Source organism: Hibiscus syriacus, unplaced genomic scaffold (genome assembly GCF_006381635.1).
Source record: "Hibiscus syriacus cultivar Baekdansim isolate YM2019G1 unplaced genomic scaffold, ASM638163v2 tig00110482_pilon, whole genome shotgun sequence".
Taxonomy (NCBI): Eukaryota; Viridiplantae; Streptophyta; class Magnoliopsida; order Malvales; family Malvaceae; genus Hibiscus; species Hibiscus syriacus.
In genome coordinates, this window is record NW_024062758.1 from 2601918 (window position 1) to 2629599 (window position 27682).

The 27682-nt window shown below is 33.7% G+C and overlaps 1 protein-coding gene and 2 pseudogenes across 1 annotated transcript; 2 read left to right on the plus strand and 1 right to left on the minus strand.

The window, feature by feature from the left end:
* Nucleotides 1-2008: 2008 nt before the first annotated feature.
* LOC120128657 lies at nt 2009-4393 on the minus strand (annotated as a pseudogene).
* Nucleotides 4394-5326: 933 nt separating this feature from the next.
* On the plus strand, nt 5327-8755 carry LOC120129000. The gene is made up of 5 exons (XM_039146603.1): nt 5327-5445; nt 5685-7488; nt 7901-8102; nt 8183-8379; nt 8459-8755. Exons 2-5 carry the CDS (start codon nt 5703-5705, stop codon nt 8533-8535), a joined length of 2262 nt encoding a protein of 753 aa, XP_039002534.1. The 5' UTR covers nt 5327-5445; nt 5685-5702; the 3' UTR covers nt 8536-8755.
* Nucleotides 8756-13154: 4399 nt separating this feature from the next.
* LOC120129001 lies at nt 13155-14765 on the plus strand (annotated as a pseudogene).
* Nucleotides 14766-27682: the final 12917 nt, after the last annotated feature.

Consider the following 27682-nt stretch of genomic DNA (forward strand, 5'->3'; position numbering starts at 1 on the left):
TCCTTTTCAGTTATTCATAATTTTATATTTATAGACGTTTATTCATTTAAGTTAATTTAACACCAAGTAGAAGCTGCTTTGTATTTTCATAATGTTGTCCATGCGAGTGTCGCCCTCCATTTTCCTTCCCAATTGTCAAGGTATTTGATGTTTCTATACATTGGAGGCCGATGATCATCCACCGTTCACCACGAATCCGCTCAACTAGAATCCATTGGTGTTTGTGCTGGATTTGGAGCACAGTGATTTCATCATCTTGAAAAAATAATGTTATTCTATCTGAATCAGAGTGGGGGCTGATACCAAGAACAAGATCAGGTGGATAATAGTTCATTTGGTTAAAGAATCTATATCCTCTTATCCTGTTTCAAGGAGTCTACTGCTGTTTCCTGTCCCAGTTTGCTTGATTAGTGTATATGCATACTTGAATCCTGGTATGGTGTCCGGCCACTACTTTAGTTTCCTAATCTCAGGCGGGACTATAATTAAGAATACCATGTATATGTCACACCAATGAAGTTTCTGCTCCTCCGAGACGAGGAACCCTTGCCTAGGGATGGCAAACGGGCGGGGCGGGTACGGATACCCCCTTCCCCATCCCCATACCCACCTAATATTTTTCAATCCACCACCCGCTCACCACATATGATGGGTACAAATTTTCAAATCCACACCCGCCCACGCGGGTACATTTTCAAATCCATTCCCACACCCACTACCCACTAGCGACATACCCATCTAGACCCCCCTGACAGCAAACTAATGGGATGTTGGAGTTGGTTCCCAGACAGTTCGTGATGGGGTAGCAGCGCATGCTTCAATTTGTCAGAAGAGTGGCTCTACGAATGTTATGGAGACAGATTGTAGGGAGCATGTAGTCGCAGAGCTGGATTGTTGTGTTGCTTTCGATGTTAATGCTCATAGTGCGCCTAATATGGGTTTTAAGGGGTTAAAGAACATGAAAACTGTTGCTTTTGATGTTAATGCTTATAGTACGGCTAATTTGTGTTTGGATGGGCATCATGGGCTAAAGAACATGGAAAGTGACGTGATTAGTGGGATTATGGGTTTAATCAAAGAGTCGAATATTTCCCTAATTAAAGACCAGATTAAAGACTAAATATCCTTAATATTTGGTTAAATTATATGTTATATATTATATAATATTAAAATTTATAAATTAGTCTCTAAAATTACACTTAAATTTATAATGGTCCAAAATTTAATAGATATTTAGCTGGGCGGGTGGATGCGGGGCGGGCGGATGCGAGGCGGATAATGTCTCAAACCTATTACCCGCCCACCACCCACGACGGGTACTACTTTATAAATTCACACCCACCCACTACCCGCTAAAATTATACCAATTCCTGCTCCAATTGGAGCGGATGCGGTGCAGAATCCACGAAACTGTACCCGTTTGCTATCCCTACCTTGCCCGTATCCCTGGAAATCATTACCGGCCTGCATGTACTCGTGGATGTTCAATGAAAGCTGCAACAGCTGCCTTCATCTTAAGCAACACCTCTTCAACCATCCCATGGTTTATCATCTATCAATTGGTATATATTTTTTTTCATTACAGAAACAGGACTAAACAAAAAAAAAACTAACACAGTTCTGTTCTGCTAGATTTACGTGAAAAAAATCCCCAGTGTTCGCAAGCAAGGTCTAGTTTCCTTGTTTCATCTTCATCTCCTTTAGCTAACAAGCCAGAATCTATAATTGGAATGTCAAATGAAGATGGTTCCATATCAGGAACCAGTGGCCTATCTTTGTGGTGCTGTATTTATTATATATTAAGAAGTATATAGGAAATCAAAACCCACCCACCCCATCTAGCTTTAATATTTAGCAGACTCTAGAAATTTTCTTCTGTATTGAAATTGTTTTGTTCTTAATTCGCATCGTTGCCATTTTTATGCTATTTTATATTACGTTTTGTTCTAGTTTTTAGTGGCAACGAATGGTTGCTGTCAGAGTAACAACTTCATTTGGAACATGGAAGACATAAACAAGCTTCAATTGAAAATTTATGGGTTCATCTCAACATACAAATGACGACAATTAAACATGGACTAACTAGAATCAGCTGCTTTGTATTTTTAGAATGTTGTCAATGTGAGCTTTGCCCTCCATTTTCCTTCCTAATGTGTACCTAACGTAATCAAGGTACTTGATGCTTCTATACATTCGAAGCCAATGATCGTCCACCATACACTCCATAGGACCGATCTCCAGTTCATCGTATGGAATCTTAATGGTTGCAAGTGAAACTCTTGCTTTCGTCTCATTTGTGATTGCCCTGTGCTCAACGCTTTTGTACACCCCATTGCTCAGAATCTGAAGATACAAAACGAAGGAACGCCTTTAAATAAGAGCACAGTAAAGTCAGGCCTAAGACTTCAAAAGACTGGAACTGTGAGTCTCTGAGTACCTCCAGAACATCACCAACATTCACCACGATAGCGTTACGAATCGGCTTAACTAGAATCCATTTGTTTTTATGCCGGATTTGGAGGCCGGGAATCTCATCATCTTGCAAGAGTAATGTTATGATATCTGGATCAGAGTGAGGGTTAATACCAAGGACAAGATCAGGCCTTGAACAAGGTGGATAATAGTTCATTCGCATAGCTTGTTTAGTCCTGCCGTAGAACCTTTTCAGACCGTCTCTATCAATGCCCATAAGTAGTGATATGTTGTCACATATCTCGTCAGCTACCTTTTGAGCTCCTTCTGAGTACCTCTGTACAGCATCCCTGCGTAAATGAACATAATTCAGATCCAGACCCTGAGGCAAGTCTATATATGCAGAAAAGAAAGAAGGCATACTTGAAACCTGGTATGGTGTGTGGCCAGTACTTTAGGTTCCTAATCTCAGGCGGGAGTGTAATCAAGAACATCATGTCACACCAATCGAGTTTCTGCTCCTCCGAGACGACATATTGTTGCCCATATCCCTGGAAATCGGTTCCGGCCTGCACGTACTTGTTCTTTTCTTGCAGTGGAAGTTCAAAGAAAGCAGCAACAGCTGCCTTCATGTTAAGCAACACCTCCTCTGCCACCCCATGGTTTATTATCTGTCAAGATTGCATATATTTTCGTTACAGAAACACGAGTACACAAAATTGACAAAGTGATATACCTGAAAAAATCCCCAGTGTTTGCAAGCAAGGTCTAGCTTCCTTGTTTCATCTTCATCTCCTTTTATCTAACAAGGCAAAATCTATAATATGAATATCAAATGAAGATGGGGCCATATCAAGAACCGCTGGCCTATCTTTGTGGTGCAGTACGTACTTTTCAGGAACCGATTGAGGATCATTTCTTACCAGCTCTTGGACGCTTGGAACCGGCAGGGATTTACCCCAATCACTTCCTTTATCTTCCTCACTACCTATATTTTCCATTTCAACTTTTACTCACATTTTCTTTCCCCTTGTACACTCATATATTACTTCAGATGTTGACCAAAAAGCTTTGGCATTTTGCAGGAACAATTTATCAATCTTAATATTGAAATATAAAACTCCAATTGGCCAGATTGCCCCGCTGACTAAGTTGCTATTTAGTAACATGTTGGACTTTCCCATAGTTGTAACTTGCAAGGCACATTAAAATATTAGACATTGGATATAAAATACTATTAAATTTGTCGGGATAATGCACTGGAAAGGCGAATTTGTTTATATGAAGTGTTGAAGAGATTATCTTTTTCAAATAATACATTATCTTTTAATTGAATTTAATTTTCAATCTTTTAAAAACATTACATCTTTTTAAGAAAATATATTAAATAATTAAAGTTCATATAATAAGTTTAATTAAATTGAAAAATAGAAGATTAAATGTAATTATAAAAATTGAAGTCAAATAACAAAAAAGTTTGAAACTAAATTTATAATTACGTCTAATTATATAACTTTTAAGGGTAAATTATATAAATAGTCCCCTAACTTTTAGGACGCTTGCATTTTGATCACTTAACTTTTAAAACTTACAATACAGTCATCAAACATTTAATTCGTTTTCATTTTGGTCCCTACCGTTACCTCCGTTAGTTTTTGCTGACGTGACACTTAACTCCAGTTAACTTTTCCTTCTTCTTCTTGATTTAGGGTTCAGGTGAAAAATATTAGGGTCCACCCAGTCCATAAAGTTGTTGTATGTACATATCTATATCTTATTCTCTTATATCCTTTGAGCATCAAAGTTCAAACTATATGCAACAATTCTTCAGAAAATGGAGCAAGGAAAAGAGAAAGGAATGACGGTAATGAAAAGATTGAGAGGGAAGGAGGATGTCCAATCTAGGTTAACCATTTTCATCACAGTTTCCTTTATCTCCATTGATTTCTTTCATTTGTTTTGTAGCTAGAGGATATTGCATCTAGTTATTGGTTCATAGCTCCATATAAGCCCCTAAAAGATACCAGTTGTTGACTGCTATAAAGGACTTGTTTTAACCGGTAACTGTTGAAAGGAAGATTAGTTGATTATGTACTGTGTTGTGTTGTTAAAGAGAGAACAATCATTGAAATTTTTGTCATGTTGAACTAGCTTATTTCCTTATCAATTTTGAAGAAGAAGAAGAAGAAGGGGAACTTAACGGAGTTAAGTGTCACATCAGTAAAAACTAACGGTAGGTAACAGCAGGGACCAAAATGAAATTGAACTAAAAGTTTGATGATTGTATTGTAAGTTTCAAAAGTTGGATGACCAAAATGAAAACACTCAAAAAGTTTGGAAACTATTTATACACTTTACCCAACTTTTAACGTTATTTATTGGAAATTACTATATAAAAATTTATGAACACAGTTATGCATTTTTACAATATTTTTTATATTAATTGTTATTTCTAAAATAAACTTATCAATCCTAAAAAAAATCATTAAAATGAAGAAACAACAATTTAAAATATAAAAATATAAATTATTTCCATTGGTAACATCAAATTATGTATTCAATAAGAAAAACAATTGCTTAGTTTTAATAAAAAAAAAATATTTGCACCGCAGAGATTTTGGGGGCAGATCAGTAATTATAGACAAACTAACCGGGTTATACTTATAGGCCTAACCGATCCATCAAGTCGCCTAAATCTCGGTTTAATATTCCCTAGCCAACTCGCTTAACTCGGTTTTGCAGAAACCAATTCAAAAGAATTACGATCAGCTGTTTCCCTTTAATAAAATTTAGAATTTCTAAAAATTTATTTATTTAAATGAAGAAAAAATTATTTATTTTCAAATGTTAAAATATATATATATATATAGTATTTTTTTTGTTTTATATAATCCATCCGGCTTTATCCCAATACCCTAACCGGTCTATCCGGTTTCCTAACCCTCGGTTTTATTATTTCCGTCATCAACTCCCTTGACTCGGTTCTCATTCAATTGCCGCTCTCTCCCAGAAAGCAATTCAAAAGGATTGCAAGTAAGTTGTTTTTCTTTTTTCCCTTTTTTAATTTTAATTTTATTATTGGGTAGTTTTATAGTAACATGTTCGTTCCAATTTCTTTTAATTTTAGGTTTCCCATTTACGACCTAAGGCTTATAATTCTGTCAAATGCAACTGTTTTAATTTTTTCCTTTGATGAGTTCAATGTAAAAATGTTTACTGTTTGTTGTTGTTATTATAATTGTGTTGAATGTTTGATCTTGTTTATGTTAAAGGTTGTGATTTGTGGGATAATGTCATCAAATTTGGAGCCAATACCAATAACATCACAAAAACATGACCCGGCATGGAAACATTGTCAAATGTTTAAGAATGGTGAAAAGGTACAATTGAAGTGTATATATTGCGGCAAAATCTTCAAAGGAGGTGGGATTCATAGGATTAAGGAACATTTGGCTGGTCATAAGGGTAATGCTGCTACTTGTTTGCGAGTCCCGTCCGATGTTCGTGTTTTAATGCAAGAAAGTTTAGATGGGATTGTGGTAAAGAAGAGGAAGAAACAAAAGATTGTGGAGGAGATAACGAATGTTAATCTGATCTCTACTGAGACAAACGCATTTTCCGATCAGGTTGATGCTAATCCTGGAGTGCTTATGATCGAAAATCCTGAGATAGTTGAGCCTAGTTCAAGTTTGTTAGTTAGTCGGGAAGGAACAAGTAATGTTTCCGGGGAGAGGAGAAAGAGGGGAAAAGGTAAAAGTTCGGCTGCTGAAGCTAATGCACTTGGTTTTCCCCTGGTTGAGTTTGGTGCAAGGAGAGTAAACAATAATATACATATGGCTGTAGGCAGATTTTTGTTTGATATTGGAGCAACTCTGGATGCAGTTAATTCAGTTTATTTCCAGCCAATGGTTGATGCAATTATCTCGGGAGGAAACGGGACACTAATGCCTTCACGTAATGATCTTCAGGGTTGGATATTGAAGAAATCGATGGAAGAAGTGAAAAGTGATAATGATAAAGTGATTGCATCATGGGTGAGGACTGGTTGTTCTATTCTGGTCAACCAATGGAGCACTCAAACAGGTCGAAGCTTGCTAAACTTTTTGGTGTATTGTCCTGAAGGAACAGTGTTTCTGAAATCTATAGATGCTTCTAGTGTAATAAATTCCTCGGATGCTTTGTATGGATTACTTAAGCAAGTTGTGGAAGAAGTTGGATTTAAGCATGTCTTGCAAGTGATCACGAATTGCGAGGAACAATATATGGTTGCTGGGAAGAGGTTAGCCAAAACTTTCCCTACTCTGTATTGGACCCCTTGTGCAGCTCATTGTGTAGACTTGATACTTGAAGATTTTGCGAAAGTTGAGTGGATCAATACAATAATTGAGCAGGCTAGATCTATAACAAGATTTATCTATAATCATAGTGTGGTCTTGAATATGGTAAGAAGATATACTTTCGGCAATGATATTGTTGAACTGGCAGCCACTCGGTCAGCTACAAACTTTACTACATTGACTCGGATGGTTGATCTTAGAAACAACATGCAGGCCATGGTTACTTCACAGGAGTGGGTAGACTGCCCCTATTCAAAGAAACCAGGGGGACTGGCGATGTTGGATTTAGTGAGTGATCAGTCATTTTGGTCCTCTTGTGTTCTGATTGTCCAGTTAACCAATCCTCTCCTCAGAGTTCTAAGAATGGTTGACAGCAGTAAGAGACCTGCGATGGGATATGTTTATGCTGGAATGTATCGGGCGAAAGAAGCAATTAAGAAAGAATTAGTTAAGAGGGATGATTATATGGTCTATTGGAATATTATCAATCACTGGTGGGAACAACAATGGCACTATCCTCTTCATGCTGCTGGTTTCTACCTTAATCCCAGTTTCTTTTATAGCATGGAAGGAGACATGCCTACTGAGATGTTGTCAGGGATGCTTGATTGCATAGAGAAATTGGTTCCCGATGTAACAGTTCAAGATAAAATCAGCAAGGAGATAAACTCATACAAGAATGCTGCAGGAGATTTTCAGAGGAAGATGGCAATTAGAGCTAGAGACACTCTACTCCCTGGTGAGAGTCCATTGTATAGATGCTTTCTAATTTTTGGCTGCTATATTTCAACTTAAATCATTTATTATAATCCATGCTTTTAGTAAGGGTAGTTAGTAGATTGTTTTTATTTCCTGCTAAATTGCAAATGAATTTTCAGCGTATCCCAGAAATGTGAAGTCAGAAAAATGTTGTCTTTCATGCTTTGGTTGGATAAGATGTTGATATGGCCAAGGTGCGGCAATTATGACCACTAAGGATCCTTCAAGAGGAAAAATATAAATAATTTTTTCTTTGATCTGTATTGTTCCCATCATGTTGAAGTACCTTTCGAGCGTGCATGTATTTTACCATCTCGTTATCCTGTTGTGATATCTTTTTCCTTAATATCTTCCTACTGGCTGATTTTCTCTTTGTATTCTGCTTGTTATAGCTGAATGGTGGTCAGCATATGGAGGAAGTTGCCCAAATTTGGCCCGGTTGGCTATCCGTGTCCTTAGTCAAACTTGCAGTGCTCATGGGCTTAAGCATCATCGAATCCCTTTTGAAAAATTGCATGAAACAAGGAACTGCTTAGAGCAGCAGCGGCTCAGGGACCTCATCTTTGTTCAGTGTAACTTGCAACTAAGACAAATGTACTTGCGACATCACTCATTTCTGGATTTTGCATTTAGCAAGAGAAAACTATGCCTTGGGCTAATTAATTTTCTTGCAGAGGTTATGACAGCAAGCAACAAGATTCTGCGCAGCAAATCTTATTCGAGTCTGCCTCCATTGTGGAAGAATGGATTACAGGAATCGGCACATTTTTGGATGACGATACCTATCCAGATTGGACGACACTTGATACACTTTCTGTAAACACGATGCCTTTAAGACCTCGGAGTGATGAAATCGAAGAGTTAGGTGCAGGTAATATCGTTTCTCGGATACGATGATCTTGTCAAGTAAGTTTCTTTCTCGCGTTATTTAATTAAATCTTTTTATGCAGGTTTTGATGATCATGAGATTTTCAACCGAGTGAAGGAGGGTGATGATGAAAATGCTGAAGATATTGCAGTAAGCTAGACGAAAACCATTTCTAATCTTGATAATCCTAGATGGTGACCAATGTTTTCTGCACGAATATCAACCAGAATAGTGTAAATTAATGTAATAATCAGTGACTATATTTATAGGAGCTGCTCTACCATCCTGTTACAAAAAACAGTAGAAACATAAAAGAAAATTAGATTTTTTAGAGAGGATTATAGGGTATGTTAACAATTTTTAAGGATTCACGATTAGAGTATGTAGAAAGTTGAAGCACAGCTGTCTGGCATTTTAAAGCAATGCTCACAACTGAATTCCAACACCTTCATATACTTTTGCTTACTGATTGCAGTCCTCCAAGTAAAAACTTTGGGAAAATAAATTCCTAGAAGAAAAGATGGTATCAAATAATTTCAACCATTTACAAGTATTAATTTTATTAATATTTTTCTTGAGTTGTAACTTACCTTTACTGATACTCTTTCAAAAGATTAGAAAAACTTGAGACTCATTCCACACCAAAATTATAGAAATATTCTTAGTCGTGTGAATTAGAAAAATACAGTTATAAGCTTTAAGAGTAACAATTATACTCACGGCAATGAAAGCTGAATTCTGGGGGGGGGGGTACATGAAGGAATGGCTCATGCATGGAATATGGGAGTCAGAAGGTTAATAATCGAGGTAGACAGCGGAGAAGCTACAGACAAAAGGGCAAAAGACAAACTTGACAATTACCCGGAATATTCAGCAGTGGTTACAACAGGATTTGTTAAAATATTAATTATGGTGACATATTTAGAACTACCAAATTTTACAGCAATACAGGTTAGTCCTCTTTACATTTGTGTTTTTCTTCAAAACTTGCTTCTTCCCTCAAGTTGAAGAATGAAGACACTATAGGTAGAACATATTTAGGACTTGGATCTTGAGCTAAGGCTTTGACTTTTCCTTTAATATTCACTGGAAAATCACAAATAAGCCAAGGCCTCTCGTATAATGAAAACCTTATTTTCCAACATTGTCTGATATATGCATATTCATATTTGTGATACATAGTTTAACAATTTTCAGCCTTTTCTTTCCTGGTTTTGAGTATCCCAATTCTATGTTTCATCTGATGGTGATGGTAATGATTTTGGAAAATGATAAATGTTACCTTGAGAATTATTAAAGGAAAATATAATTACATGAACAGAAACTGCAAATAATTCTCATGTTAATTGCCGTATTCAAATGGAAGAGAAACTAGAGCTAGTGCTTTTAGGAGCAATTAAGAAGCGCCAAGTTTATGCTTTTAGAGCAAAGCATGATTAATGAGAAGAATGGATCAATTAAGCCACTTGGACTTGCACAAGGCTTCACAACTACGTAACTTCGGCTTATTGACAAATTCCTCAACATTTGATCAATTTTATCACACACATGCTTAGGATCACCTCTAAAACAGTACGAGGCTCGGTCTTTTCGCTTGAGAAAGACATTTTGATTTCTTATGTTCAATTTTACTTGGAAACAAAGGAACGCTTAGTTTAGTTCGTGGAATATATACTTATTTATGGGACTAGGAACTTTAGAATACAATACACATCCAGAATGTTATAATATTTTATTTGGTTTAATTTATTAGAGATGTTGTAACACTTCCAATTTTTACGATGCTCGATATTAAAATAATATCTTAATATCAAATATCACGTTTATTATCGGATCAAGTTGATACCATTGAAGTATGAAAATGTTATTTTGTTGTTGAAGTATCAAAATGGAGGCTAAAGACTATATTGAAAAGAAAATATGAGGGTAAAATCATAACTTTACAAGTTGTGATGTGAAAATAACTAAAACTTTTGGACCCATTAATGATTTAATGATAAGGTTTAGAAATATCTTGATATGGGGAAGGGGGTTAAATGCATCTAACAGAAAAGGCCATGCAATGCACCCTAAACTTAGTTCCATGCATCAGCCGAAACAATTCACGAAAATGAATGCTCCACTTGCACTCCAACCATATCTCCGCATGCAAAACAAAATAAAAATAAAACCTACTTTCATTCATTCATATTATCAACCCCCAGGGTTTTCTACAGTATCAACAGCTTTTAAGCCATGCCTTCAACCCTAACAATTTTGACGTCATGTCATTTTTCAATATCATCTCCTTTTAACGCCGACTTCAAAATCAAAAGTTTAACAACGATTTGTTAGCCAACTATAATGTTTTACTTGCAAGAATTATACTCCTATAAAAATGTCAATATGTATAGAACGTCCTTGTAATATGTGTTTTTGTGGGTTTAATCTTTGATTTATAATTTGATCATTTCTAGTCGTGTTGCTTTTCAAAATATGTACATTCAACCTTAGGGGTGTAAATGAAACGAGCTTGAACGAATAAAATTGTGTTCGTATTCATTTGTTTATTTTTTAAAATGTTCATGTTTTGCTTGTGTTCTTTTAAATTTTTAATATCGTGTTTGGTTATTTATTTCTTCAAGTGTTTATAATCGGTTCGTTTAGTGTTCATTAACATGTTTATTTAACACTCGCAAACATGTTAGTTTGATGTTCTCAAACATATATTTGTTTATATGTCTGCCGACACGTTCGTTTAGCATTCGTGAATAAACTGGTGAAATTGAACCACCTTAAGCTCCTTAGACTTCAGAGTTTGAATTTCAAAGTTTTCCATGTATTCGATTTAGTTTCTATATTCACTTATATTTAAAATGTAAAAAACTAAAAGGAAAATGAGAACTGGGTAAACTAGTCAATAAACGAGCCAATAAAAATATTGTATACACATTTGTTTATGTTCGTTCGTTCATTAATTGAACATAAAAATTTATTCACATTTATTCATTTAACTTAATAAAAAAACATAAACAAATGTCGTATCAACGATTCATGAATAATTCATCAAACACTTGTTCATTTTCATCCCATTTCAACTTCCAAGGTAATTTTTTTCCTATTAATTCAACCAAATAATTTAGTGTTACTCTTTCTTAAACATAAAATGTTTCGATATATGCACCATTGGCAATTTTCTTAAGATGGACAAAGATTATATATATTCTCTGTTATTATTGTTGTTTTGAATAGTTTATGATGATTATTTATTTATAATTTTTTTAATTATCGATAACAAAGACATATTTTACATATATATTATTGTTTAAATTTTAAATCTCTAAAGGGAATAATAGTACTTTTATCATTAAAGTCATTCAATAGGTTATTATTATTATTATTTAAATGTGCTAAGGATTTATCGAACAATAAAACACGACAAACGTATACAATTCCATGATTAAATTGAGTGACTAAAATAATAGCAATGTAATAGTGGAGTTACTAGTAATAAATTTACACATAAAATTAGCAAGGTGAAGAGTGTAGAAAATATCTGGGGGTGAGCCCCCATAGATTTGAAAAAGGGAGGGTCACGTGGAATAGCTCACCTACTGAAAAATACAATGCTTTGGGCATTCACGTGGCAGTAATATTTTGAGGGGTCACCTAATGCTGTCTACTTTCCCCTTTCCCAGCTTTGATTTAACAACTACCTTACACGTGTCTCTGGGTGGTAACGTCTTCATCAAACGAAATAAATAATAAATGGAAAAATCTTTTTATCGCAAATTAAGGATGGTAGATAATTCCAAATCCCACTCGCAGTGGCCGGTGTGAGGGAGTGCCCGAAACAGGTATTGCTCCAGCAGGGAACGGAACCTTTGGATTCACGTCAATTAGACACGTGTCTAATGATGAATTCAGTGAAGTCTCGGATTTTCTGCAGAGGCGTCAATCGACCTTGACATTTGCTCCCTAACGTGTCCGTCTTTTTCACCTCCTCTCTATTACGTGGACGCTTTCACTGCATTCTTCGTTAAAGCAAAAACTATCTCCATTTAAATATATAAAGAATTCTTTTAAAAACATTTTTTGAATTCAAATTTTCAAAATTATAAAATAGGTATTTGAAATTATGCTTGCTTTTTGTAATTTTCCGTTAAATTAAATTTTATTATAAGATCTAAGGTTTTCTAAATTTTAAACTAAATTTAAATAGAAATTGAACATTTTGAATATAAATATTTTATAATAATAGCTTTTATTCAAAAATTATATATAAATTTTCAAATTCGGATACATAAAATTATTATTTAATTTTTAATGTAAATCAAACTGAAATATTTCAGTACTTTAACTATTGTAAATTAATCTGACTAAAAAATATTAGAAAATAATTAAATTAAAATTCAAAGACAAATATAAGTCCATTGAATGAATAAGTTAAATGAGAAGCTTATTAAGACAAATACAATGAGCGGCAAAGAGGGGAGTCGTCCCTCCCTAAGGACCACATTCCGAAAGCGTGTGCTCCGATGGTTGGCCAACGTGTCCGATTTCATTAATAACACTCTCTTGCACGTGTCATTTCTTCAACGAATCCGATGAAATAGACGGTGCCGATCATCTTCTTGAATTCAGTAAACCGACGTCACACCAAATGTACGTGTCGTGTCACTATACCCGAACGGTGACGGTCAGCCTGCCCGCTCTTAGGTGTGGCCCCCAGGTGAAATTAGAGCTTCTAACTACAAAAGGCTCTCCTTATATCTCCCCGCCAGTATTACGGGTTCTATCTGATTCTGCAACGACGATTCTGCATCGAAGAACGCTTTTTAAGTTTTTAATTGCTGAAAGAAGAGTAATTTAGTAGCCTAATGGCTGGAGTTTCCTGTGGAGTCGTCGGAGATAGTGAAGCGGTAGCTACGGTTGAGCCAAGCTTAGGAGCTGCTCGCCGTCGGAGATTGGACCTTCGTCCCTATAAGATAATAGCCGACGCCGCTGTTCAACCACCTTTAGAGAACGACCGGAAACGCAAGAAGCTGGATCGTGATCTAGTCCTTCCGGTATCTTCTCGGGACTGTGTTAACGCTGTCCAGAACTCGGATGATACTGAAATTCTACCAAAAGATGACGGTCTTAATAATGAAGGCATATTTTGTAATAGAACATTGAAATCAGAAACTGAAATTTCCGGTGGAGGAGGAAAGGAATGGCCGAAGTTCGGAATAGCTTCCGTTTGTGGAAGGAGACGAGATATGGAAGACGCAGTTTCGGTTCATCCTTGGTTTTGTAAGCAAAGCTCTCAAGTTCAAATTTCGCCGGATATTCATTTTTTCGGTGTATTCGATGGCCATGGCTGTACTCATGTACTAAACAAACCCTTAATTTTTTTTTCTTTAAATCAATTTTATTCGTTAAAATCAACTAGTTCTGGTATGACTGAGCTGTTATATTTATCATGAAGGTTGCGATGAAGTGTATAGATCGGTTTCACGAGATACTGAATGAGGAAGTTGAAGCGTTCGGCGGTAGTTCGGAGGTTGATTGGAAGCAGACGATGCGGAGAAGCTTTGAGAGGATGGATGAAGAAGTTAAAGAATGGACAGTGGACAACAGGGAGAGTTCGACTTGTCGATGTGAGCTTCGATCTCCACAGTGCGACGCTGTTGGGTCCACTGCGGTGGTAGCTGTTGTCACTCCGAATAAGATCATCGTTGCAAACTGCGGTGATTCCCGTGCTGTACTATGTCGGAACAGCGCCGCTTTTCCCCTCTCCGACGATCACAAGGTGAAGACATTTTACATGCATTTTTAAATCTTAAATTAATTCCGGCACCTCCATTGAAATAAATTTAAAATAAATTATATGTTTGTTTGCAGCCCGATCGACCCGATGAATTGCTCAGGATCCAAGCCGCCGGTGGGAGAGTAATTTACTGGGATGGTCCTAGAGTTCTTGGCGTTCTCGCCATGTCTAGAGCAATCGGTAAGTTGTAAAACATTTTTTTTTAATTTCGTAACAATTTTTTTCAATTAATTGTATCTAATTTTGTTTAATGAATCATCAGGTGATAATTATTTGAAACCATTCGTTATACCGGAGCCTGAGGTGACAATAACGGAGAGAAAAGGCGAAGACGAGTGTTTGATACTAGCGAGCGATGGATTGTGGGATGTAGTGACGAATGAAACAGCATGTGGCGTGGCATGCATGTGTTTACGCGCTGAAAGGCAGCCATCGGCACCAAGGTCCGTGGGTAATGATGCGGCGGTGAAAGGTGGCGCATCTGAGGTTGTTGGGACGCTTCCGTTTTGTTAACGAAGTTGGCCTTAGCAAGGCATAGCACCGATAATGTCAGCGTCGTCGTCGTTGATTTGAAGAAAAATCAGCAGCGGTCCTGATTCAAACAATGGTCATTTAGAACTGATCTTTAACTAAAAGAAAAGCTATTAAATTTGAAGTAGTCTTTCTGTTGTTTTATGATAATTATTATAAGATGTAAATTGTCTTTTCCTTAATTGAAGTAAGGAAAAGAAGATATTTTTGTTCAATTACGTGGATTTTTTTTTCTCTCTCCCTGAGTTTTTTATGTTTATATTTTTACGTAATTATAAATATCTATGATAATGATAATCTTGAAAAATGTCAATGTCATCCTCATTGATTAAAGTTGTAGTAGTTATTATTAAAACCTTAAAATTCTAAGGACGATATATTTCAAAGAGAATGTAATTTTATTTAAAAAATCATTTAAAATAATAAAAAAACATTAATTTAACTTTTTTGAATATGTATTAAATTGAGACTTTTTTAGACGAAAGAAGGGGAGATGCGTTTGTGAAATGTTGTTGCCAAATGCGCAAACTTGTTTATTGTGGGAAAGTCTCTCGTGCTTAAGTATACGGCTAACGAAAGCATTATTAAAAATATTATTATTATTTTAATATTTTTGTAAAAAATTATTAGAAATATTATTATTTTTATCAAAAATATTATTATTGGGTGCATTATTGAATTTGTTAACATATCTATAAAGCGTTATTTAAAATATTTTTAAAATATTTTTTTATCGAAAATATTAATATTGAATACTTTATTAAAAATGTTAAAAAATATTAATATTTTAGATAATTTTTTTAAAAAATATTAAAAAATAATAACATTTTTATAATATTTTTTCTTAATCATATATTAAAATTGTCGTACGATATAACTTCCCGTTTATTGTCAAATGCGCCTTGTTTAGTTTGTAATAAAGTACGTTTAGTGGATAATAAAGTACGCTGTAAGAACGCATTGTAGGTATGCTTTTTCTAGCTAAGTTGGCGTAACGTGAAAATGAGTGTTTCAAGAAATGTTCTTTGGTGTGGGAATGAGTGTTTCAAGGAATGCTCTTCGGTCTGTAAACAAACTGAATGGATACGAAGGATTCGTTCATGTTCGTTCGTGAGATGTTTCAAGGAATATTATTTGGTGTGGGAAGGAGTGTTTTAAGAAATGCTCTTCAGTCTGTAAACAAACTGAACGAATACAAATGGGGTATGTTCATGTTTGTTCGTTTAACTTTAATAAAAAAAATAAACGTACACGAATATAAATTAACATAATTTTTTATTCGTGTTCGTTCATTAAGAAATTATCTTGTTCGTGTTCGTTTAATTAAATTAAAAATAAATACAAATAAATGAAAATAAAGGAACGAATGTAAATGAATATAAATCAACACAATAAATAAACATAAACGAACATGCATAAGCATAACAAAAGAACATAATCAAAAATAATAAATAAACTTAAACGAACGTAAACAAAAACAACTAACACATAAAATTCATTGTTCATTAATATAACATACGATTTTAGAATTAAAGTTATTTGGGTTTTAAATGTATGATTTATATTTTCTTTAATTGATTTGAGCTTAAAATTATTTGAGTTTTAAAATATTAATGATTATATCTTAATATTTTAAACGTGTATGGAGCTTGGGCTGAGCATAAACGAATGAACATAAACGATATAGATGAACATAAATGAACAAACATAAACGAATTATCGAACATTCACGAACGTAAATGAACGAACGAAACATTTGCTCATGTTCTTTTATTCAATTAAACGAACATAAAATCTTGTTTATGTTCATTCATTTAATAAATAAACGAACTTCCTGTCGAACGGTTCTTGAACGGTTCACTGAACGTTTAGTTCGTTTATAGGCCTAAATGCTCCTTTGTGGGATTTTCGAGTCACTTAGAAAGGCGCTTTACAGAAGATGTCTTTCGACCCATCCATAACTCCAACCCATCCATAACTCCAACCCATGGTTTACACCTAAATCTCCTCCCTTATATATAAATCTCTCTATCTTAAAACAAATCACACCAAAAATCTTATATTTCTTTCATTTTTCTTATTAGAATTTTCAAATGGGTTTGTCAAAATATTGTGAATGTGTAAATTTTATTTTATTTTATTTTTTATTATATTTATTGAATATTGTTTATTTTATTAATTATTTGTAATTACAAATTTGTTTATTATTTTTTACATTTATAAAATTGAAGGTGGGATGTTGTGATTGAATGCAAATCATATCTCAATTTATTTTGTTTATATGGTAACATTATTAAATTATGTTATTTTAATTTTTTAATATTTTATTATTATTTTTTTCAATATTATTTTAAATTTTAATTCATAGAATATTTATTAATTAGAAAAATGACCGTACATTAGAAGTGTTTATTCGTAACAAAAAAATGAATACAACACGTCATATCTAGAGGTATTTCTATGAGGTTGGATGTGGTTACATAGCCAAAATTGTTGGAGGTTGTAAACTTGAACCCACATTTATTTTTGCATTAATAGAGAGATGAAGACTAGAGACATACACATTCCATATTCCATGTGGGGAATGCATCATTGCTCTGAAGCATGTTTCAATGCATTTGGGATTTCCGGTAAATAAAATTGTTATTTATGGTGTGGCAAATAGTGATTAGTATTCTTTGTGCATGAAGTATCTTGGAGCTTCCCCGAATGACTTCAATAATGGTCGAATATCGTTATCATGGCTGGAATTCACTTTTTCAAGAGTTGAATGAAAATTGTTCTAACGATGGCAAAAACATTTGTCTGGGCATACATAGTATGAATTATAGGATGGATCTTGATGCTTGACAAATCTCGCAACCAATTTCATTGTATGTGATTACGTCACCTCATTGATTTTAAAGTAATCGACACATTGAGTTATGGTTCCACAGTTTTGGCATTTCTGTTTAGAGAAATATGTCAAGTAACGAATTATAATAAAACTGCTATTGGCAACTGTCTTCTTCTTCTCCAATCATGGGCTTGGTATCGTATGTCTTTTTTTATGTGTGATCGTGAATTAGTCATTTGTCTTCCCGTTATTATTAAGGTGATTTCAATACTGAATTCATTTATAAATAATTTTTTTAGTATATAATGAAATATATTTTTATATTAAATAGGTGGTCATCAACAAGAAAAAATCATCGTGATATCCCTGATGAATTAGAAGATATCTGATTACTCGTTGATTAAAAAGTTAGTTTAGAGATGTGTTTTTAAATTTTAATATTTTTATTTAATTATCATTATATAATTAAAATATTATTTTTATAAGAAATATATATTTTTGTTTTAGTTCAAATGGTTATGCTATTCAACCGATGAAAAAAGGGCTTGCATCTCACCTCATTTGAATGGGTTATTAGATGTATGAGTAGCGATTGTGCCTCTTATATGTTATCCTATTGTTGAGGGCATTTGATTGATAGATGAGACAAAAAAGAGGTTAATTGGGTGATGAAGCACATAGATTGGATAATGATGTGGAAGGATTGGTATCAATGTATGCCCTCTCGGCAATATATGTTGAAACTGGTTCTTCGATTATTGACGACTATATTTAGTGGTTCAACAAAAATGAAAAACTGTTTATACTTTATGAGGAAACCCAATGGGGGAAAATTCATCGTCATTGAGAAAAAGTCATTCATCATAATATCAACATATAATTGACTGAATTATATAGAGAAAATCTGGAGAGAAAAAAAAAAGAAAAACTCGTTCCATAAGAAGTGATTTCACATTTTTCAAAGAATTTCTTCCATGTCATATGTCTCATCTCGACTGGGAACATGATATATTCATTTTAATACTCAACAACTCATACTCTCAAACTATTAAACTCTGAATCTCTGAAACTTTCAAGTTCTCAATCTCTCAAAATAGGTCATATTTCTGTTGTTGTTTATTATGATGAACAAATTCAACAATATGAAGAATGAGTTATTTTCGAATCAGATCATTATATTCCCTTAACCTTCAAGAGAAACATCACTCTTGAGGAGTTAATCACAAATATTTCCTTAAAAGTTCATTTTGGAAGTACTAGAAGACTATCTTCACTTCAATACATATTTTCTACTGAATTTTTTCCATTGACATATACAACATTTGATCTCTCTGACGATGATGATTTTGTTATGATGGTTGATGCTCAGATGGAAAAAATCACAAGCTATTATAGAAATTTATGCCACATTTGTTGATATTTGTGTGGTTCATGGTATGTTATTATGCTCTCATTATGGGTTGGCTCATCAAGTTGATAAAGTTGATAACCCAACTCAAATAATTTGTAATGATTTCACATCATTAATGAAAAATCCACATCCTGTTGGCATAAAATCAAGTTTAATGGGGATACATTCATCAGTAATTATTTACGATCTCTATCGAGATGGCTCCACAAACAATCCATATGACAACATCCCTTTCAATTTAAAGGGAAGTCATTCATCTGCCAACTTCTTCGACCTCAACATAGAAATGCTATCGACAAAACAGTCTGCTCAATACCCATATGATGCCAACTTCTTGGACCTCAATATGGAGATGCCTTCAAGTTCAAGGGGAAGGTATTCACCTGCTCACTTGTTCGACCTGAACATGGGATTGACAGAGGAACCCTCATCTCCACTAGAAGAACCTCTTCGTGAGTTAGGTGCGAATGGTGCTGAGACATGATTATTCATTGAACCCGAATTACCTCAATTTAACATGGACTCCGATAATAATGTGGATGAAGTTCCCATAAATACGACACCAATCGAACCTCCAACACATATGTATGAAGCTGATTATGACATAATGTACTAGTCAAAATTTTTGGATATGCCTAATATTAGAGACTATGGATTGTAGTCATCAATCAATTATGGGGAGTTATAAATTGGAATGAAGTTCACATACAAAGACAAAACAATGATTGCAATTAAGAATTACAATATTCATAATTTAGTTCACTCCAAAGTAAATTGCTCCACCACTAAAAAGTATGTCTACCATTGTGTCTAACGTGATAACGGATGCAACTGGATGGTTCATGTATCAAAGAGGTAGAAAAACATATGAGAACTAACAGAATACAATAATTCTCATACATGTTGGGATCAATTAGAACCATCGAAACATGGACTATAACATTATTTGCCTAGCCATCATGCCCATAGTCAAAGCAAGTTTTCACATAGCTATTGCAGTGTTGATTTCTGCTACACAGTCTCAATATGAGTACATCGTCTCTTACAGAAAAGCATGGAATGTAAAACAGAATGTCATTATAAAACTACACGACGAGTGAGATTCATCTTACAATGAGCTACCTAGTTTGGTTTAAAGTAATGCAAAGACCGAATCCTGGGATAATGGTTGAGTTTGAAACTCGCCATGCATACGAGAATGATTGAGTATAACACCCTTAACCTGTACCCGACCCAGATACAAATCCGAGGTGTCACATTGACTTTTCAAAACATATATATTTATAAAAACTATGGAAATTTAAACTTTCATTAACATAAAATTTATATTTTATATGATTAAGTCCAAAATGATACAAAATTGATCAGAGCATTTGTAAATTACACTTTTCTACATGCCAACACTTTTGATACAACAAAATACATACTGTGAATTTACTTATGATCTGATCTTCAAGTGGACGTATGTTGTCTCGCTGATCCTAAACTTGATCGTCTCACTTCTCAGTACCTACATGTAAAACACTTACACGCTAATTCATAGACTTAGTGAGGCATAACCATATAGTAATGCATTTCCTATAAATATGAACATGCAATCTAACTATCCAAATACAATTATGTTTATCATCTCATAAATCAATAATGTTATATATATGAATCGGTGTAAACAGTAACACCATGTTAATATACAATCATGTGAAAACTTATTATATTTTTTGCAAGCTCATGTACATTACTGAGAACTCAAGGTATATGAGTACTTTGAGGTTGTGCATACATATGCTGTCACCACACCTAGTATAAAAATCCATTGAGTGGCATGTAAAATCTATGTCCCGAAGGACCTATTCATATGTCCCCTGAAGGATATAGGTATATGTCCATGTCCCGAAGGACATATGTAACCCTCGACTCTTGGCATGCCATCTATACCTCTAGCTCTCATATCACATAACATGGGAACTATCATTATGTTGCATATATTCATGTATTCATATCATTTCTCTTATAATCACATATTCATTCTCTTCTGTCACATACCACATGAATCAAATAACATGTATCAAATCATATAAACATATATAACTCATGCATGTGTATATAGTGATTATAACATATACATGTCCATGACTACTGTACCATGAAAACTAATATAGGAAATAAACTTATCAAAAGTATTGTTTCAATTGAACTAAACTTATAGAATGCACTCACATTGGCCTTACTTGATATTAATTATTTCGATGATTTGATTTTTCTTCTTGATCGATTCTAACTTTTCGGTCATTCCGGAACTTGCTTGTGCTCGATATCTTTGCTCTTAAGGTTCACGGCTGAAGAAGATGAAGAAGAGAGTTCTCTGGAAAACTTTCCCTTAATCCTCCATTTCCCACGTGTATATAACATAACCAATACCAATATTTAATTCATTAAATGATCAAATAACCATTTTGCCATTCCATTCATCCTTCTTTGATATTTAGTCCTATACAAAATTTTCAATATAGTCCCTGAATTATTCAATTTATATACTTTAGCCAATTAATTTTGAAGTTTTTCAATTTAGTCATTAACTCAGTGTTGAGGATGTTACATTGAGTGGTTCAAGATCGATGTCAATTCTACCGGTGTTTTTTTAGACTTACCCACAATGCTAATACGGTGAAATACTACAAATTGATGGTCCAAATTGATGATACATTCTTGTATGGAAAATACAAGAAAGTTTTATTATTGGTAGTTGTCTAATATGATAATCGTAATATTCTTCCAGTTGTTTTCCCTTGTTGAAGGAGAATATACAAAGTTTTGGGATTTTCCCTAAAAAATCTACGGTTATATATTGTCACGAGGGAACACATTTGCATTATTTTAGGCCGAGAAGTTGAGATAAAAGCAGAAATTGACTCTTTGATTCCAATGTCGAAACCCTCCACATGTCCAACATCATCTTTGTATTTGACATATTGCTACAAACTATCATGAAAAATATAAGAGGAATGATGAACGCTAATTAATTATACACATGGATATGTTACTTTTTCAATTTAATTTATCAATCATTTTCATTTTACCTATTTCTAGTTCACACGTAATACATATGGCTTAGGTTACGAACTCTTACCTCAAAAGTTTGAATTTATGCTTCAAGCATTTCAAGGAAAAAATAAACAAGGATACAATTACATCAGAGCCATCAACAAAGAAATATGGATAAATGCTTATGATGATGGATATCGATATGGTCATATGAAAACCAACTTGGTTGAGGCTATCAATTTAACCTTAAAAGGATCACATCATTTACTTGTAATTGCTTTGGTTAAAACGATGTATTTTCATTTGGGGTAAGCTTTTTGTCAAGCTCAGGGAACAAGCTCTTACTTGGATGCAAAACGATCATTTTTATCACCCAAGATTAGTTGCAGATCTGCAGAAAAAATTGCATCATCAAATAGAATGTTGGTAACAAATTTTCTTGCACTTGTGAATTATTTCGTTCATAGAAATACCACAACCTCTTCAAGGTATTGATTTAACTCTATCAAAGTTAATCTATATAAAAAATGGTGTGATTGTAGGTTTTTTCAAGCTCTAAAGTATACATGCTCCCATGTTATAGCAACTTGCACACTGACAACTGTCGTTTTGATGTCAAAATAGATTCATTCTTCTCAATTCATAAATAAATGAAATACGTAGTAAATAGAAGTAAGGGTCGATCCTCAGGGACTTAGAAAATTTTAAATTTCTGTTTGAATAGCTTAAACCAGACGATAAGTAGTAAAATGGGGTTTTTGGTAAAAAAATATTAAATAATAAAAAGTGATTTAAAGAAAAATAAGGAGAATCAAAATTGAAGATTGAAAATGAATATGTTAAAAACAGCCTCAAGCCTCGCTTTGACTCAATTCTCGTAGATCAATAACCGTTTAAGTTCGTGAAGACCGACTCGAATTGTTGTTTCAATAACTACTAATTTCAATCTCAATTCCCTCTTGGCAAGGCAATCTCGCCAAGTGTGTTCCCAGGAAGTTGAATGTATTTTCAATAAACCAGTCATTCTTCCCACACATTTAATCGTAACAACATCTTGACCAAAGTCAATATTTGATTTTGAAAATTGTTTTGATTTTAAAAATAAGCGCTGAGATTAAAAGAGATATTCCGAAGCTATTAAGGTGCTTTTCAATTCTCACGTTGGAATTGAGTCATCACTTTAGCTCTCGGCTTATGAGAAAATTAGCTAAGCATGACAAAAGTCATACTTAGCATGTTTAAAAATAAAACTTAAAATAAAATAAAAATGAAAACTTGAAAAGAAATAACTTTATAAAACTAGAAAGAAGAAGAAGAGTAAATTCTGAGTTGTGAGTTTAGGCTTACCCCAATAGGATATTTATAGCCTCTAAAACCCTAGAGATAAACATAAAAATTAAAAGAAAAATAATCCTAAAGATAATTCCAAATGTTTTCTAAATTCAAACTTTAAAATTTAAAAATAAGTCTCCTAAGATATCTCTGCCCGTCCACATTCCAGAAGGTACTGACTAAATCTTCTAGAAAACTGATGCTGAGTGGACATTCCATAAACTGCCACGTCAGACCGTGTCATGCCCAGAGTCGTGCCCATGTCTCTAGTCGTGACCAAATAAAAAAAAATACTGAATGCGTCTGTTTTATTGCTAATTCTGGAAAGTAAGATCCTGCACGAAAATAAGCATAACACAACTAAATTAGCAATAATAAATCCATAAGATCGAAGAATTAACAAGAAAATATTATCAATTTAGAGCACTCATCACACACATTCTCATTTGGACTATAAAAGTTATGTTGATCTTGTATACCAACTTTTGCAAGTATTCAAGGTATATGAATTTGAGTTTCCCCCATAGGTATGAAAAAGACCCAAATGAGATTCAGACTTGGCTTACAATTATACTAGATCCGTTATTGTTAAGGGAGTAAGGTTGTCCAAAATCTACTCGAATTCATTGTGATATAGATATTTGAGAGACATCAAAAGAAAACAAAAGATGTGGATATTGTAGAAACCTAGGCCACAATAGGAAAAATGTCCATCTCTTTTATCATCATTTAACTATTGACCATTACTTATGTAATTGTATTTTCTAATATTTCGATTTATGTGATTTTATTTTCTTTTCTTTTACAAGACGAGGCTTTATTATATTTTTTACAATTTAATGTTTAGGATTTATTATTTTTTGTTTAGGGTTTAGTTCTTGTGATTAAGATTTTGATTTTAATATAACCCTAAATCATTTAAAAACAACCTTAAACCATTTTAACTTAAAAAATCCTAAACTGCTCAAGCAACCCTAAATCTAGTATAAAAAAAATGCATGACCCGCAACACGCCTTCCACAGTGGCACCCTATCAACAAAAATTCATGGAAAACAAGTCCCCTGTAACGCGTCTTTCCTTCACCTCAGCAAGGCATGTTACTATCAATGTGCCTCCCTCTCAGTCTATCATAAAGGTTGCTAGTTTGGTATATATTCGAGAAATGATGTTAAATTGATGTTTTTTTAATTATTATTTTAGGTGATTTTTAGATAAAATTACCAAAGAGATATACAAACCATTATTCTAGATTTTGTTTTCAAATAAAAATTCCATTAAAATAAATAGATGTAACAATGCTTCTAATAAAATTTCTAATAACTAACAACCCTATAAAAATAATTTTCTATTAAATTTATAAAAATAAATGTTTAATTAATAAAAAAAAGTATATATGTATAAGACCATTACAGTAGAATTAATTTTAATTCCAATTAATGAGTACAAATTATTGGTCTACCATTTTATTCAAACTCTAGTATTATATTTTTTTATCAATCTTTTAAATTTTAATTTTTTATTATCTAAAATTTATTATTAATAAAGATATGAAAAAATATTTTAAAAACTTTTAATCATGTTTTTTGGTATAATAAAAGTTTAGGTCAGGGATGACTCATAGTCCAGGATCAGAGCATATATAAAACTCAATTGAGATTTATAGGAATTTACAGATTATCCACCAAGAGTGATGGCGACAGGATTCGAACTTGGACTTGCAAGTGCTCAAATTCCTAAATTCTAACAACTTGTACCAATAGTTGTTGACTTATTCATGTTTTAAATATATATTTTACAAAATTTAATTTTTTGAAAGACGAATAAAAGATAATTCAAGTGGGACTCTTATAGAAAGAGTAACACTTACTGGTTTCTTAGCATGATTTAAAAAGTTTAAAATAACCTCAATGACCGAAAATACCATGTAATATACGATTTTGACCAACTTTTTTTGGATTTGCCAAAATGGGCAACAAAATCGCAATGCGATCTCCAGTATCGCAAATCAGTTTCCAGATTCGCAATGCGAACTTCGACTATCGCATTGCGATTTTCCAAATTCGCGTTGCGATTTACATATTTGCATTGCGATAGTCCAAGTTCGCGTTGCGATAGTCGAAGTTCACGTTGCGATTTACATATTCGCATTGCGATTTACATATTCGCATTTACCCAAAATCGCAACGACTGTTGGTACTACATTTGTTTCTTAAGAATTTTCTCTAAAAAGATAGTATTCGCGCGGACGTATCGAAGACACGTATTACCACGACCACGACCCGACCCGAGACGAGACGGACGGCGACGGCGGCGACGCGCGAGAGTCCCCTCTGTTCTCTATCACTCGACAAGGAAGTGGGAAAGCCAAGCCTTAAATACCATTCCCAATAGTGTTTCCAAAACTATGTGGGATTGAGCATTACCAACACTTGTTTCCAATACTATGTGATTATTCAAGAAACAATTAACAATCATGCACCTTAAAACAACTGAATCAGCAACCAATTGCATTAGTATTATACGATTAAATATGTCATAATTAAAAGCCAATATACAATCACATAATTTGATATCTAATGTAATTAAAAAAATCTCTTATAATTGTAATTATGGGCACAAAAAAACATGAAAACTAAAAGTTATGTTCTGATTATCGCAATTTTAAGCAAAACATTCAAAAAAAATTGCATCACTCGCGAGAATAAAAAAAAATTGTTATCGTGCAATTACAATCAATTGAAAATAAATTAGAATTGCATGAAAACTAAACGAACCACAAATACTTTTCATACAAATACTAAAGTCATTAACTATAATTCACAAATAATATCACTATTTAAGGCTCAATCCCACATAGTATTGGGAACAAGTGTTGGTAATGCTCAATCTCACATAGTATTGGAAACACTATTGGGAATAGTATTTAAGGCTTGGCTTTCCCACTTCCTTGTTGAGTGATAGAGAACAAGGGGGGGGACTCTTGCGCCGTCGTCTCGTCTCGGGTCGTGGTCGTGGTAATACGTGTCTTTGACACGTCCGCGCGAATACTATCTTTTTAGAGAAAATTCTTAAGAAACAAATGCAATACCACCAGTCGTTGCGATTTTGGGCAAATGCAAATATGTAAATCGCAACGAATTTGGAAAATCGTAACGCGAACTTCGACTATCGCAATGCGAATATGTAAATCGTAACGTGAACTTGGACTATCGCAACGAATTTGGAAAATCGCAACGCGAACTTCGACTATCGCAATGCGAATATGTAAATCACAACGTGAACTTGGATTATCGCAACGAATTTGGAAAATCGCAACGTGAACTTGGACTATCGTAACGAATTTGGAAAATCGCAACGCGAACTCTGACTATCGCAACGAGAACTTGGACTATCGCAATGTGAATATGTAAATCGCAACGCGAATTTGGAAAATCGCAATGCGATAGTCGAAGTTCGTATTGCGAATCTAAAAACTGATTTGCGATACTGGATATCGCGTTGCGAATTAGAGATCACATTGCGATTTTGTTGGTCATTTTGGCAAATCCAAAAAAAATTGATCAAAATCATATATTACAAAGCATTTTCGATCACTGAGGTTATTTTCTCTTTCTTGAGATTTAAAAAAAAAAATCTTATTTAATTTCATGAGAAAATGGAAATAGAAATGGGAAACAAATTGCAATCCAGCTAAAAAGAAAGAGAAGATGTAATATCGAATGGAATTGAAGCAGGTGGATGTGCAGTGTGGGTTTAAGGCATCACTGTCTCTTTGCTGGCGTAGATTTCGTTAGATTTGATGTCGACCTCTCCCAATATGCCATTTCCCATTCTCTCTATTTCTCGCCTCTTTGGAATATTTTTTTCCCCTTTTATTATCTTTTATCAAATTAATTAATTTATTAAATACAGAGATGTCCACTTCTCAATTTCATTTAACTTAATTGAATAGATTCTAATTGAATTAATTTAGTTAAATGATGAGTAATTTAAATTAATTTCATCAGTTAATATTTAATTTTTTAATATTCAATTAATATTTAATTAACTAAATTAAATGAAAATATTTAATATTATATATATTTTAAGCTCAATCTCATTAAATATTTAATTATTTTTCAGTCACATTAGACCCACTAAATTATAAAGCTGTTGACAGAGGCCATACCCTTCAACTGGAAGAGATTAAAGAGTATGGTTTCTTTTGTATGCTATTAATTAAAGATTATATCTCGCTAAAGATTTTCCAGGGTCGTGGCAGGGTTTTCGGGGTTATGTATAAATTCGTATAAAGGGGTCTTTATTTTCTAGATATATTCAATTTCGGGGCAATAATAATAGCGTTTTCTTAATAAACGCCGT

Coding starts and splice junctions, on each gene's coding strand:
- LOC120129000 (XM_039146603.1), top strand. CDS start 5,703: ATGTCATCAAATTTGGAGCCAATACCAATAACATCACAAAAACATGAC. Junction 7,489..7,900: donor TAGAGACACTCTACTCCCTG/GTGAGAGTCCAT, acceptor TGCTTGTTATAG/CTGAATGGTGGTCAGCATAT. Junction 8,103..8,182: donor AACTTGCAACTAAGACAAAT/GTACTTGCGACA, acceptor ATTTTCTTGCAG/AGGTTATGACAGCAAGCAAC.